Here is a 16,181-nt window from a genome sequence, read left to right as displayed (position 1 = left end):
GGGATCCATTTCTTGCCATACAATGATGGCTGTAAAATGTAGACAGCTACGTTCCCTGCCCCAAAACTAACTGGACTGCTATAAATGTATGTTGATTGTAAAGCAAGAATACATTAGCAGTTGCCTCAGCTCCCTGGCAGAGTGCATGCTTTGCAAAATTCAGGCCCTCGCAACTCCAATTAAAAAGGATTTCGGGTAATTAATAGGGCTGGGCTGAAGGAAACCTCTGGATGAGATGCTGGAAGACAGTCAGAGCAGACTGTTCTGTGCCAGAGTTACCAATGGTTCTACAGAAGGCACTTTCATGCATTCATATTGGCAATCCCCAGGAAGGCAGATAGGAAAACATCATTCTATCGTTTGTTTATTTTGTGAAAATTATACACCGCTTGATTGTAAACGACCTAAAAGTGTTTTACAAAAGAAAGGATCACTTCTTTTAATCAGTTATTTTAAGGATGCAATTTTTACTTTTACTGTTCCCCCCGCCGCCGCCTCCACTGCTTAGATGACACATACAAAAATATTACACATAGTTTAATGGCTTTTAAGTTTTTCCACGACAGTACAAGGAACACGCACAAACAATAGACGTGAAAGAAAACTGATCTGCAAAGCCCGTCAATTCACAATGCCATTTTGCAAAATCAGAAGATAAACCAATAGGGATGTCAGCCAAAAAAGTTTCTAACGAAGGAGTTCATTCTGCAAGAGCTTGACTGGGGAGGCGGAAGGAGTTCCTTTGTTTTTCTAAAATGTTGTAATGCATGGTGGAGTCTCTGGAAGTGGATCTTGCCCAAAGATCTCGCAGGAGGTTTAGAAGGTGTTTTTGCATGGTAAAACTCCCTTAACAAGAAGGCAAGAGTGGTGGACCTGGTACCTTCTGAATGTTGCTTCAGCTACCACCATCCCTGACCACTGGCCATGCTGTATGCCACTGGTGGGACCTGGAATCCAGTAACGTAGGGTTTCTCAAACTTGGGTCTCCAGCTGTTTTTGGACTACAGTTCCCATCATCCCTGACCACTGGTCTTGCTACCTAGGGATTGGTGGGAGTAACGCTCCCTCTCACCAATGCTCACTTAATTTTGTGAAACGTGTCTTGAGTTTTACTTTGAAGAGTGTGACTGGGTGTGTGTCCATGTGAACTTTTTGTATGGTTTATTTCAGACATGGCCAAACTCGGCCCTCCAGCTGTTTTTGGACTACAGTTCCCATCATCCCTGACCACTGGTCCTGCTACCTAGGAATTGGTGGGAGTTGTAGTCCAAAAACAGCTGGAGACAAAAGTTTGGGAAACCCTGCAATGACATGTGGAAAGGGCACAGGTTCTCTATCCCTTTCTGTGAAAGGAGCAGAATCTTTAATTTAAACATAACATTTTATCTCTCTCTCTCTCTTTCTTTTTAACGACAGATTGTAAACCTCATAGAAGAAACGGGACATTTTCATATCACAAACACAACCTTTGACTTTGACCTTTGCTCCCTGGACAAAACCACAGTTAGGAAGTTACAGAGTTACCTGGAAACGGCTGGAGCATCCTGAGCACACACGGCAGCTGGCTGCATCGAAAACTGTGCTCTCTCTTTTTTAAAAAAAGAAATAAAACATTCAGAGTGATGCAACCAAAATGGCAGCAAACAAACGAAACCAACCAACTCTCTTCAGCTTTATTATTTTGTTTAAAGCCAGTCGTCATCTCTCGATTAAGGAGAAGAAATGTGACAAGCCTCAGAGGATTTGCTCTTCTCACCTAGGAAACGCTCTGGAAGAGTTAGCCTGGATAGCCTTGAAAAAAAAAACACTTAATGAATGTGTATGATATCATGTATCTCTCTATGTGGTGTTCCAGGCCACAAGACGAATGCATGTTCAACACACTGCCTTATTACATAACTGATCTATTTATTATTGCATACGCATATTCTGAAGTCCTTGAGGGAAGGACTCTACCAGATGTTACAAGTCCTTGTGTCCTGTGTATTCTCTCCTTCGATCCAGCGCCACCGCTGTCAAAAGCCTTCTGACCTTGCGCTTGTTTGGACGCCACTTTTTCCTGACTTTTGGGTATCCCCTTGACCAGTTTAAAAGCCCCGTCGTCTTGTTTCCGTTTCCACAGTCCCCCAAAACGAGATGCCAAGTTGGGGAGCGGGGGTGGCAAAAAAAAAAGTCATTTTTTTACTGTTCAGTCTGCCGTAGCAGAATCCACCCCCATCAGCTGCCCTTGTGTGTTGACCTCGGACCACAGTAGAAAATGCGCCAAATAGAACCACGACTTGCTTTCTAGCCTTAGTCAATAAACCGGTAGGACGTTCATTAAAAGGAAAGAAGTGTTACTGTATACTATCCTAAATCCAGCATTTTTTCCACCCACATCTTTGTGTATGTTTTAATGTGTTATTAGATACCATAAAAGTGGAAGCACTCTAGAAGTTTGCCATAAACAAAGAGAGAGAGATCTAGTCCCGTTTTCTATGGAAATGTTGTAGAAAGTCCTTAATTTGGAGCTATTTATTACTTAGGAGTTCCAGCACTCAACTGCCCAGGTGTGCAGTTCATTCATTTTTGTTACTAAAAATAGAGGCATAAATTTGGTTCTTTGTTCATTCAGTATATTATAATCTGTTTACTTTAGATTTCGGTTTTGGCTCTTTTTCTACCCGATCAATTAAAACATTGTCATGTAGACCGTTAGACAATGACAGGATGGGAAACTTTCAAAATTTCAGTACTTGTTAAGTAACATTCATTGATCGTAGGGCTGTCAACCCAATTAAAAAAAAAAGTTGATTAATCATGTTAATTTTAATTGATTAATCAATTACACCTGCAGAAGTTTGCATGTGAATAAACAATACTTCTGAAGATAGAAGTCTACTTTCCTTATTTTTAGAAGATTCATGCATATATCGCAGTAGGCATCATCTTAGAAGATACATTTCCTTCTGTATTGAAATGGAGAGGGGGGTGCCTTTTCTAAGGCGGCACCTGTCATCCGCAGTTTTTGTAAGTACTTGTATTAAATATATATTTTTCAAAAAAAATAATCTGCTGTGCAGTTAAGGGAAAACATTTTCAGTTGGCTAACAGAGCATCCTATGGCTGGTTGGTGGGGAAAGCAGAAGAACTGCCACTTCCTAATGCCTGCCAGACTTGCACCAGCAGGCCCCGCTCCCACGAGTGGAGTAGCAAAGCTGAAAATAATGCCAATATATTTCACACCTGGCAACCAATGCACCCGCCCTTTGGGTTTCAGAAAGTACCTGGGTAGACGAAGCTAAAAAGCCTGGGACACATATTTCCACGGCCCTCTGGAGAGTGTGGTGGCTCATTTGTTTAGCATGTTGCAGTAAATTCAATTCTACTGCAATGTGTTTAGCATATTGCAGTAGACTCGATTCTACCCAAACCTCCTGATGTATATTTTGCCCTAGAAGGCTTAGTTTGGTCCAAATCGAGTCTACACTTCCAGAGTTAACGCTAAATACGTGACTTCTGGTAGGCGAGTTACCATGCTCTCTAGAGGGCTGTGAAAATTGGTGTCCCGGGCTTTTTGGACTCATCTATCCATGTACTTTCTGAAACCTAAAGGGAACATTGGTTGCCCGATGTGATTTTTTCCACCCAGCTCTGCTACTCCACTACACACTTTCCCCTCCCCTCCCCTTGGTTTCAATAGCAGGGAAAATGAGATGCCAGCTCCAGGGCTGATGTGCTTTTCCTCCATCCCTGGGGTCACGTCAGTGGAACAGGTGAGCTTCGGATCTGGCAGATCCACAATTTCCCCCTTTTTATCCCCAATTGCTGCAATAAGGAGGCCTCCAACGGCAAACCACCTTCTCCACCTTCAGACCTCCCACTCCGCTGGCAGAGAGCGGAGGTCCGCAACATTCAAAGGACCCTCTGTCACCCTCTTCAGGAGCTTAGGATTGCTCCCTAAAAGGTTCTGAATCTGCTAAACACGCTGCCACGTTCAGTGCTATTTTTCTAGAAAAAGAGGTGCCGGAACTCACCATGAACACCTCCCTTGTTCTCTTCGAATGCTAGTAGCACCCACTAGAACTGAGTTCCGGCTGAAAAATAGATATATCTCTGACCACTCTAACTTCCAGAAATATTTCTTTTCGGTTAAAAACATTACTTTCATTGAACTAATCAGAAACCCTTTACAAAACAGGAGGCTGGGGAGGAGACGCTTACTGGAAGAAGCCATTCAAGTTAGGATTTCGGTTTTTACCCTCATATGAAAGATGTTGCTTAAGAAATACTTCTGGGTCCAAAGGATCTGTCAGCCTTAAAAAAAAAAAGAAAAAGAAAAAAAGCCTGTGTTTGAGAAGCCACCATATTCCCAGTGTCTGTCTGTTTGCCGGCTGCCAGCTATTGCCACAGAGTCAACCTGTAGAAGCATCTGTGAGTTTCATCATTCCATGTGCAGGGTTTTGTGCATTAGTGTAAAAACTAGGTTCCTACTTTAGGGGTACTTCTTCATAATCAAATGGGAATTCTTAACTCTGTTTCTTTAAGTCCAAAGAAATTGTTTCCTTTTTTTCCTTTCCTTTTTTGTATGTGTGTTTGTTTGGGTGGGTGTTCTTGTTTTTTAAATTAAAATGTTGTTTGACCATAATCTATGGAAAGTCTTTCTCAGGCTTCCAAAAGAACAAGTGTACTTTTTCTTCAGTAATGTTATGACTCTTATTGATGATTGGCATGAAACATACTTGAAGCGTTACGTTCTTTTTTAAGTCCACATGTTAATTAATGTGCAATTGTTGGAGTGGGAGGTTTTTGAAATCTCTTGACATCAAGCATATGATGTGATGTTGGAGTGTGGAGGGGGTGTCTGAGTGGGGTATTTTTTACACTTTTGTTAACATTTTTATATGAAACGTTTGAAAAGGCTATCTTTCACTTTTTTTAATGGTGCACATTCGACATGTTTCATTTCAGTTGAACACAAAAAAGTGTGTGCTTTTTTTTTTTTTGGTCCATTTTGACTTTTCTAACTAAATTTTGTGGCAAAAACTCTTTAAGAGGTTGTTGGAAGGAGCACAGACCCGCATAACTTTGAGTATATATTGGACAAATCACTTTTTATTTTGTTTTTGTTTTTTATAAAAACCTGGCAAAATAAGTCCTTGGAGCCACAAAAATAGTAGCTGGTGTACAGAATTTGTGGGGGTGGAGGGGTTAACTATGTAAAGGGAATATTACTGCAATTACAGTAGACTCTTAACTCTGACTTGCATGTAGTTCATCAGTCACCCTTATAAAATGTTAGTTCTCTAGTTTGGTGAGAATGAGGATGGAATAAACACATTTCAGCTGCATTTGTGTGTTGAAAGTGAAGAGTGTTTTCCACAAAATTCTGGTAGAATAAAAGCTGGTAAATGGTGTCCTTTTTGGAAAAAAAATTACTTAGTTATTTTGTATGCTGAAACAAAATAAATCCTTTTTCAATTAATTTCAAATAGTCACATTTATCTAACCGGAACCCAGTCTCTTGGCTGTGTGGGGAATTCATATTTTAAGGATAGTTAAAATGCTACAGCATAAACTTTTTAACTTTACAGCAGCTTTGTTCCCCTTTCAGTGCACGAACACCAAACATTTAGCCCTGAGCAGTGCCAGATTTAGAGCAATGTGAACGGTTCAAGTGCACAGGGCACAGAGCTGAGGGGACACAAAATAATATCGAGAAGATCCAGTCCTTTTCCCCCCCTGCCGGTACTCAACAGTACACAGCACAGTCATACCTCGTGTTGCGTTTGCTTCAGGTTGAGCGTTTTCAGGTTGCGTTCCGCGGCGACCCAGAAGTAGCGGAATAATAATAATAATAATATAATTTATTATTTATACCCTGCCCATCTGGCTGAGTCTCCCCAGCCACTCTGGGCGGCTTCCAATCAAGTGTTAAAAACAATACAGCATTAAATATTAAAAACTTCCCTAAACAGGGCTGCCTTCAGATGTCTTTTAAAGAGAAGATAGCTGCTTATTTCCTTTACATCTGAAGGGAGGGTGTTCCACAGGGCGGGCGCCACTACCGAGAAGGCCCTCTGTCTGGTTCCCTGTAACCTCACTTCTCGCAATGAGGGAACCGCCAGAAGGCCCTCGGTGCTGGATCTCAGTGTCTGGGCTGAACAATGGGGGTGGAGACGCTCCTTCAGGTATACTGGACGGGAAAGGGTTACTTCCGGGTTTCACCGCATGCGCAGATGCTCAAAATGACGTCATGCGCAGAAGCGGCGAATCACGACCTGCGGATGTGCAGATATGGGTTGCGTTCTGCTCAGGTTGTGGATGGGGCTCCGGAACGGACCCCGTTCGCAACCAGAGGTACCACTGTACCATCACCTTGTTTTTCAAATCTGAGAGCGGCAGGACATATGGTGAACCGCCACCTCCCGGTTTTGCCTCCCCACTGACTACTGCTTCCTCGTACCGATACTGCAAATGTTGGCATGACACCTCTCTCCCCCCGATTTCCCTCTCACCCCCCCTTCAGTCGGCAAGGTGGAGGCGACTCCAACTCAAACCACATCACGAGGGACTGAAAGGAGACGGCCAATTCATGTCATTGTCTCCCTCCCAGCCCCGCTAGGAGCAACTTTGCCGGAACTGAGAAGCAAACGGCCGGGGTGTGTGTGGAAAGGGTGGCCGGGGGTGGGGGGAGAACAGAGCAAGCCAGGCACCCACCATAGTGTCTGAGGAGAAAACTGAAAAAGAGAAGAAGAAGAGTTTGGATTTGATATCCCGCTTTATCACTACCCTAGGGAGTCTCAAAGCGGCTAGCATTCTCTTTTTCCCTTCCTCCCCCACAACAAACACTCTGTGAGGTGAGTGAGGCTGAGAGACTTCAGAGAAGTGTGACTAGCTCAAGGTCACCCAGCAGCTGCATGTGGAGGAGCGGGGAATCGAGCCTGGTTCACCAGATTACGAGTCCACCGCTCTTAACCACTACACCACACTGGAGAAATCCAGCTCCGTCACAAGAGCGGCTGCTGTGCTTTGCCTGCTTCTCCCACAGGTTCAGAATGACTGTCAACCCCACTTATTTCCTCTTGGGTTTTGTTTTGTTTTTCTTGCTCTCTGCCCATCAATCGTGGCCTCTTCTTTTTCTTGCCAGTCACCCTCTCTTCGCCCTGCTCTTTTTTGCCATGCACACAATGGCCCTCAGCTGGGTATCAGCACTGTTTTTCCCCAGAAAGAAAAAAACGACAGTACCAAAAGGAATTATTGTGAACAAAAAAAATATTTTGGGGTAGGCACCAAAATTTTCCTCGGGGCGCCATCTTGCCCATGTCTGCCCCTTCAGCATCAGAGTTCAGTCCTTGAACCTGCAAGGATAGAAAAAAAGAGTGTATCTGAGCACACAAGAAACCGCAGCACTTTGGCACCTTTGGAATTCGACAGGCAGAGCTTTCTAACCCAAGGATGTGTGCTCTAGGGAGATTTTGACCCACAGCATCTCTGAAAATTAACTGCTATACTAGGGATTGTTTGGGAATGTATTTAATGCCAAACTATTTAGGTCAGAGTTGCTAGCAGAGGTGTGGATACTGGATTTAACAGTGTTCTCTTCCAAACCAAGTTATCCAAAATGTGCAATTTTGGTGTGCCACTTCAGGCCAAACTTGTTTAGTCGTTTAGTCATGTCCAACTCTTTGTGACCCCATGGACCAGAGCACGCCAGGCACTCCTGTCTTCCACTGCCTCCCACAGTTTGGTCAAACTCATGCTGGTAGCTTCGAGAACACTATCCAACCATCTCATCCTCTGTCATCCCCTTCTCCTTGTGCCCTCCATCTTTCCCAACATCAGGGTCTTTTCCAGGGAGTCTTCTCTTCTCATGAGGTGGCCAAAGTATTGGAGCCTCAGCTTCAGGATCTGTCCTTCCAGTGAGCACTCAGGGCTGATTTCCTTCAGAATGGAGAGGTTTGATCTTCTTGCAGTCAAGAGTCTCCTCCAGCACCATAATTCAAAAGCATCAAACTAGACACTACTATAAGGTGCATCTGGTGCTGGAAATAGCGAGCTTCACCACCGGCAGCAGTAGCCCTTTAAAACAGAGCCAAAGTGCCAGATTCTGTTATTGTTACACAGGTAAGTTGCGCCAGATATTACAAAAGGGAAGTTAATAATAATAATAATAATAATAATAATAATAATAATAATAATAATATATTATTTATACCCCACCCATCTGGCTGAGTTTCCCCAGCCACTCTGGGCGGCTCCCAATCAAATGTTAAAAACAGCACAGCATTAAATATTAAAAACTTCCCTGAACAGGGTTGCTTTCAGATGTCTTTTAAAGATAAGATAGCTGCTTATTTCCTTCACATCTGAAGGGAGGGTGTTCCACAGGTTGGGCGCCACTACGGAGAAGGCCCTCTGTCTGGTTCCCTGTAACCTCACTTCTCGCAATGAGGGAACCACCACAAGGCCCTCGGCGCTGGATCTCAGTGTCCAGGCTGAACAATGGGGGTGGAAACGCTCCTTCAGGTATACACGATTGAGGCCGTTTAGGGCTTTAAAGGTCAGCACCAACACTTTTAATTGTGCTGGGAAACATACTGCGTGCCAATGCAGATCTCTCAGGACCGGTGTTTTGTGGTCCCAGCAGCTACTCCCAGTCACCAGTCTAGCTGCCGCATTCTGGATTAATTGCAGTTTCCGGGTCACCTTCAAAGGTAGCCCCACATAGAGCGCATTGTAGTAGTCCAAGCGGGAGATAACTAGAGCATGCACCACTCTGGTGAGACAGTCCGCGGGCAGGTAGGGTCTTAGCCTGCGTACCAGGTTGTGTCAAAGTTGTTTTTCTAACAGCAGCCTTACATTAGACAGTATTAACGTCTAAGCATCACTTGGCAGTATCATTAACAGGCAAGGCAGCAGTGATTAGCACAACCCCTGATGCGTCCCACTCTAGCTTTTCCCACCCCATGGCATTGGTCAGGACCTCGTGAATGTCTGCAGTAGGGGGGGGAGCCTTTGCGCATCCAGTTGTGCATGTGAAAGTGTCTGTTCTGCAGATGTTCCTGTTGCATCTGCAGGGGTGGGGACAGCTGGAGAAGGTTGCACTGGGAAACTAGTTAGAGCGACCCCTCCCATAAGCCAGTTTGACCTAGAAACAAACGCCAGAGTGCAATGATTTTTTAAAGAGTATTTTAAATTTATTTCTCGACACTGGGTGAAGAACTATGAGTGTTTATCTAGAGAATATGCTTAAATCCCATTGGACCCATTGAACAAGGTGCACAGGGAGGACCTCTTGTTATTTTAACACATGCCTGGGGCTAAATCGCTGAGGGACGGGACGCTGAATGGAGCTGAGCCTCCTGAATGTCAGGAGCTGCTGATCTGTCAGGTAAGGAAGCTTTTGATTTACTTTTTTATACTGCTGTGTGATCAAACACTCCTGAGCCCCAGAACCATTATAATAATTATTTATTATTATTATTATTTGTACCCTGCACATCTGGCCGGGTTTTCCCAGCCACTCTGGGAGACACACATTCTCCCCAATGTAACCCCCTGCTTCCAGACTGATAAGGCTTGAGTGGGCTAATTGAGAGCCAGTGTGGTGTAGTGGTTAAGAGCGGTAGACTTGTAATCTGGGGAACCGGGTTCGTGTCTCCGCTCCTCCACATGCAGCTGCTGGGTGACCTTGGGCCAGTCACACTTCTCTGAAGTCTCTCAGCCCCACTCACCTCACAGAGTGTTTGTTGTGGGGGAAGAAGGGAAAGGAGATTGTGAGCCGCTTTGAGACTCCTTAGGGCAGTGATAAAGCAGGATATCAAATCCAAAATCTTCTTCTAATTCTTTCTCCTCTCCTCAACCCCAACCCCTTCAACATTCTGTACCTCTTGAAACCACCATCATATTTTTGGGTGGCCCCATTTGACCTCCATGCCAATAGCAAATCCAGGTTAGAAAGGCCCATTATATCTGAAAACGGAAAACATCTGCATTTTGAAATCCATTTTTAAATATAAAATTCCAAGTTGCATTGTATACATTCGTAGAAATACATATGGGAATCCCCCAAAGCACAGAAGTGTATTGTGTCATGAACAAAGATGCTTGTGCCTCACTGAAAGTACCAAGAAATTAAGATATTTCCCAACAGACTGTAAACCAAATGTAAGATAAAGGTAAAGGGACCCCTGACCATTAGGTCCATTTGTGGCCGACTCTGGGGTTGCGGCACTCATCTCAATTTATTGGCCGAGGGAGCCGGCGTACAGCTTCCGGGTCATGTGACCAGCATGACTAAGCTGCTTCTGGCGAACCAGAGCAGCTCACAGAAACGCCATTTACCTTCCCGATGGAGCAGTACCTATTTATCTACTTGCACTTTGACGTGCTTCCAAACTGCTTGGTTGGCAGGAGCAGGGACCGAGCAACGGGAGCTCACCCCGTCGTGGGGATTCGAACCGCCGAACTTCTGATCAGCAAGTCCTAGGCTCTGTGGTTTAACCCACAGCGCCACATAACTAGGAAAGTCTAAAAATGGCATGCAGTGAAAGTTTTCGTAGTTAGGGCCTAAGTTGGGCAGAAACTTCCTGGGCTTTGAGAAGGAGGCAGCCGGCCTCTGATAGGAGGCTGAAGCCCTGCTGCCTCCTTCCCAAAACCAGGTGGGCTTTGGCAGGGTGGTGGGAGGACTTTTGGATCCCGTCGGAGTATCACACCTCCTTCCATGAATCGGGCAGAAGCTTCCTGGGCCTTGGGAAGGAGACAACATTTAGGGGACTAGCCTAGTCCCCTTAGTCCATTGACCTGATGCCTCTGAGAACCAATTCATAAATGGCTTGTTATTAGGCACAGCAGGTTTAAGAATAACTCAAAATGCCCAATCTCTCATCTTCTCAATGGTCAGTTTCATGCCCTGAATTATGGGCCACGCAGTTCCAATGCTGGATGTGTGTCTGGAAATTAAAAGTTTATGCAGAGACATGCATTGAGAACTAGCCAGTATAAATCATGGCTGAAACTTGAAGGAAGGCCCTCAGTTTGCATTTCCTTTCAGCCGTGAATTCATAAGGTGGCGTGAAAACAAGCCCTTGTCTCAGCCTCATCTGAGCTGTGAGATTAATAATGTAACCCTATGTACCTGTTTTTACAGAATGTGGCAGGATTGCTGAGAATATTGCTTTCACTGTGACCCCTACATCCTAAAACGTGGCACCCAGAAATAAATATCAAGAAGGGGCTGATTTATGTCCAAACCTGGGAGCTGAACACATGAGCAGACACGTAACGCAGGAATGAGGGGAGATTCACCTTGGTTGGTTTCCAATAAATCAGGAATGGGGGAGACCTCTGGCCCTTCAGATATTGGAGCCCCAACAACCTCTGGAGGGCCACGTATTTCCTACCACTGATGAACAGGATGCACCATGTGGTGGTTAGATGCAAGCAATGGCATTCTTACAAAATAGACATGGTTTTCCCCCCATTTCAGTCAAATTGAGCTTTTTGCTCACTGTATACTCAGCATTTAACAGTGAAACAGATGCATTCTCCGTTTTCTTACATGACCTTAGGAACTTCTATTATCTCCACTCTGTTTTTAATTCAGACTGCAAAGCCGGTATTCCTTTTTTAAATGCTCTTTTTTAAATGCACTGTCATCTCTTGCGATGCTTTTTAATTACTGCTTGGTGGGAATATAATTCACAGCCAGTACCATAAAGTCGTTGTGTGTGTGTGTTTCCATTAAGATGCGGAAGGGGAAGCAAAGTTTGGATCAAAAGGGACAAAAGAAGGAAGTGTAGTAACTATATTTCTTCCCGTAACAATGTTTGCCTCTTTAAAAGAGATCCCCCCCCCCTTTGTGTGTGTGTTTGTGTGTGTAAAGAATATACTATTAAGAAATCAAAAGAGCAGGAAGAAAAGAGAAAACAAATGAGTTGTGCTAAAAGCCTGGCTGCTTCAAGTAATAAGGTCGTAATGCTGATATTGATTCGGGCACAGACATTCCTGGACCATGTGGTTTGTGTATTTCTGTCTGAGTGGGTGGTCTGCTCGGAGCAGAGGGGGAATAGCGCTAAATGCAGCAAGATGGCTTAGGGGAGCTATGAGGCTTCACCCAGAGATCCTCAAGGATCAAGCAGCCTCCCTCTTAGTTCCATGAGAGAATGAGCCTTTACTAACTCATTTAAATATTGGAGCTTATTCCACCCTGTACCAAACATCATGGCGAGGAGCTAAGGTGTGGTGATGGCTCATAATTTTCATTCTGTCGTTGGGGGATGAGCAGTGAGCAAGTGTAAACAAGGGGTGGGAGAAGCAATGCCTCATCCATTGTGTCTGGTTTACTTTCTTTGTAAATAATCCCCCTTCAAAGTTCTCCGTTTTTAAGTGCTACTTTGTATGGGAGGTGAAGGGGAGAGAAGCAACCCCGTTTCAAGTTCATTCTTCATTAGCGCGTCATTATTGAGAGCTTCGTTTTAAAATTAAGCCTGTGGACGAGTATCTATAGTTGGGCGAATGCCACACAAGATGGCAATCTGCAGAGAGGCTGGGGGCTTAGAGAGGTCTACAGTTTTTATGAAGTGCTTTGAATTCTCCCCTCTCCTAAAATGCAAACTTCCTTACAAGTAATGAAATGCGCATTCTTGTAATGGAGCCAAGTGAATAGAGGAGGGTGGGATGGTGAGAATGACGCTCAGATTCCCTGTGCTCCCCGAATTACTGCTCTTGGGTTTTGCTCCCCTGATTTACTCCACTTATATTTGAAGTGGCCCCATGCCAGATAGAACAGGAATTTTTGATCATGATATCTGTATATAATAGATGGGAAACATAGCCTTGCTGTGTCAGAAGTTATTGTTGTGATGTTTATTTATTTATTATTATTAGGGACGCGGGTGGCACTTTTTATTATTAGGGACACGGTCTAAACCACTGAGCCTCCTGGGCTTGCCCATTGGAAGGTCGGCGGTTTGAATCCCCGCGATGGGGTGAGCTCCCGTTGCTTGGTCCCTGCTCCTGCCAACCTACCAGTTCGAAAGCACTCCAAAAAGTGCAAGTAGATAAATAGGTACCACTCCGGCGGGAATGTAAATGGTGTTTTTGTGCGCTGCTCTGCTTCGCCAGAAGCGGCTTAGTCATGCTGGCCACATGACCCAGAAAAACTGCGGACAAACGTCAGCTCCCTCGGCCAGTAAAGCGAGATGAGCGCCACAACTCCCGAGTCGTCTGCAACTGGACTTAACGGTCAGGGGTCCTTTACATAGATTTACATGTACTAATCTTCTACAAGGTGGGATTAGGTTGGGGTATTTCCTGAATGGCTTTCAGGGCACATCTGTGATAAGACTGGTACCAGAGCTCAAGGAAGTACATAATGTAGGGTCTCCTGTCATATTCAGTCACGTCATATTCTTTTATGGCATGATCTACAGCAAGCATCGCCAAACTTGGCCCTCCAGATGTTTTGGGACTACAACTCCCATGACCCCTAGCTAACAGGACCAGTGGTCAGAGATGATGGGAATTGCAGTCCCAAAACATCTGGAGGGTCGCGTTTGGCCATGCCTGAAATAAACCATACAAAAAGTTCACATGGACACACACCCATTCACACTCTTCAAAGTAAAACTCAAGATACGTTTCACAAAATTAAGTGAGCGTTGGTGAGAGGGAGCGTTAGATCCTTATCTGTAATTTTGTCAAGGATGGGAGAACTGCATATTCCAGGGGTTTTGGGCCAGATGATCGTCAGGGTCCCTTCGAACTCTACAGTTCTGGGATTCTGTGATATCCAGGAGGCGGCCACAGTAATACTGAAGTCAAACAATTCAAAGAACAGTGTTGCTAGCCATGCATGCAGTATTCTGTCCCATGAGTCCATTCTAGCAAGAGCTAAACAGCTGTGGAGATCAAAGAGTGGAATAGGAAGCAGAGGTTGAGAGACAAGGGGACATCAGACTCAGCTGAAGGTGGTCCTATGGGCATGACTATGAATTATGGAAATGGACAAAATAACAATAAGAGAGCTGGACCATAAAGAAGGTTGATCGCCAAAGAATTGATGCTTTTGAATTATGGACTGCAAGAAGATCAAACCTATTCATTCTTAAGGAAATCAGCCCTGAGTCCTCACTGGAAGGACAGATCCTGAAGCTGAGGCTCCAATACTTTGGCCACCTCATGAGAAGAGAAGACTCCCTGGAAAAGACCCTGATGTTGGGAAAGATGGAGGGCACAAGGAGAAGGGGACGACAGAGGACGAGATGGTGGGACAGTGTTCTCAACGCTACCAGCATGAGTTTGACCAAACTGCGGGAGGCAGTGGAAGACAGGAGTGCCTGGCGTGCTCTGGTCCATGGGGTCACAAAGAGTCGGGCACGAGTAAACGACTAAACAACAACAACAATAAGAGATGACAAAGGTCTTCAGCCCCGGGAGTAATGGCTCCAGCAAAGGAGCATTTTCCCCAAGGTCCATGCCTAGTCTTCATCTCTGGCCTTGACATATCCTCAAGCCAGAAAGGCTACCTTCTGGCAAGCTCCGCACTCTCTGCAATAAATAGGAAACGAATGCTCATTTACGGTGCAAAAAACCCCTTTCATGCTGAAAGGCTTTTAGACTAAACAGAGAATCTTGATTCCAGACAGCGCTGCAAGTCTGTAAACGCTAAACCGAGTGGAAACAGATAAACTCAAGTGTTCGTTTTATGTAAATATTTAATGTCAAAGTTTTTGGTGTGTCAAGAAAAAAGGGGGGGGAAGAGGTAGTTGAAGTTTCTCAAATGAGCGAGAAAACTGCATTGTCCTGATGACTTGCTTTTGTTAACTGACTGGCAGTAAAAGAGAGTGTCTTGTGGAGGCTTCCAAGAAGAAACCACACCCTGTGTGTGTGTTATGTCTAGCATCCTAAAACACCAGGAAATCCAATACGTTTCCCTTTGTGAATAAGGTAATTTGACTTTCCATGGCAACATAGGTTGCGGTGGTTTGTTGAATCACAACATGTGTGTTTGTGTTTGTGGAGACCACTTAACAAACCCAAAGGAAGCAGCCAGATTTATGAATTTCTAGATGCTATTAGTAACAATTGTAAGATGGAGCCCATGCCAAGCCACTCTGGGAATTTCACTGCACCTGAAGCTTCAGGTTCCCCTTTCTCTATAGTGCTAAGCAGGGCCAGTTCTGCACCTGCACTGCGGAGGGAACACCAAATTGTGGCAAATGACTAAGTCTTCTCAGCAACTCAAAGCCTATCAACATTTGCAGAAGCACCTCTGCAGAGACAAGGCAACACTGCAAACTTGGATTGCAAAGCAGTTCGTAATCCAGGTTTACTTCTTTGTATAAAGGCAACTGTTGAAATTTTCAGCTGAAATGACCTGTTGGTTGAGCATTATTCCGGAAATAATAATAATAATAATAATAATAATAATAATAATAATAATACATTTATTTATTTATTTATTTATTTATACTCTGCCCATCTGGTTGGGTTTCCCCAGCCACTCTAGGTGGCTCCCAACAGAATGTTAAAAACACGATAAAAGATCAAACATTAAAAACTTCCCTGTACAGGGCTGCCTTCAGATGTCTTCTAAAAGTCAGGTAGTTGTTTATTTCCTTGACATCTGATGGGAGGGCGTTCCACAGGGCAGGTGCCACTACCAAGAAGGCCCTCTGCCTGCTTCCCTGTCACCTCACTTCTTGCAAGTGAGGGAACCACCAGAAGGACCTCGGTATTGGACCTCAGGGTCCAGGCAGAACGATGGAGGTGGAGATGCTCCTTCAGGTCTACTGGGCCAAGGCCATTTCGGGCTTTTAAGGTCAGCACCAACACTTTTTCTTTGTTTGCATAGCCTTCTTTAAAACTTCGTGCAATTCCAGCTGTTTACTGAGTATTCATTTAGGATTTTTTTTGTAGAGGGAGGAGGTGATACAATGTCACAGGAAGTTCTTGTTACCACACACTTTCTGTTGCATTTTCCTGTCACTTTCATTGCCACAAAAAGTATGGGTAGGGTGTTTTGGTTTTTGTTTTGGAAGTGGGTTTGTTGTGCAAGAGGCCAAATTCACTTTAGTTACTCAACCAGAATTTGCCCATATACAGTTGAATCCCACCCACAAAATAGTAGCAGCCTAGAAGTGCCATCAAAAAACCTAAGATCATGGCCACTGATCACCTCCTGGCAAACAGAAGGG

At 44.5% G+C, this 16,181-nt stretch overlaps 1 protein-coding gene across 4 annotated transcripts in view; it reads left to right on the top strand.

Annotated features, from left to right (window-relative positions):
- The window catches only part of MLLT3 (MLLT3 super elongation complex subunit), a 120,585-nt gene extending 115,121 nt beyond the window's left edge, over nucleotides 1-5,464 (top strand). For all 4 annotated transcript variants that reach the window (XM_028713144.2, XM_028713141.2, XM_028713145.2 and 1 more), the window contains one exon: nucleotides 1,417-5,464. In XM_028713144.2, coding sequence (XP_028568977.2) covers nucleotides 1,417-1,548 — 132 coding nt within the window. In that variant the 3' untranslated portion in view covers nucleotides 1,549-5,464. The remainder of the gene's footprint in view (nucleotides 1-1,416) is intronic.
- Nucleotides 5,465-16,181: the final 10,717 nt, after the last annotated feature.

This window comes from Podarcis muralis, chromosome 17 (assembly GCF_964188315.1).
Source record: "Podarcis muralis chromosome 17, rPodMur119.hap1.1, whole genome shotgun sequence".
In the NCBI taxonomy this organism is placed as follows: domain Eukaryota; kingdom Metazoa; phylum Chordata; class Lepidosauria; order Squamata; family Lacertidae; genus Podarcis; species Podarcis muralis.
Note: the sequence above shows the minus strand (reverse complement) of the source record. Positions and strands in the feature narration are given on the sequence as shown.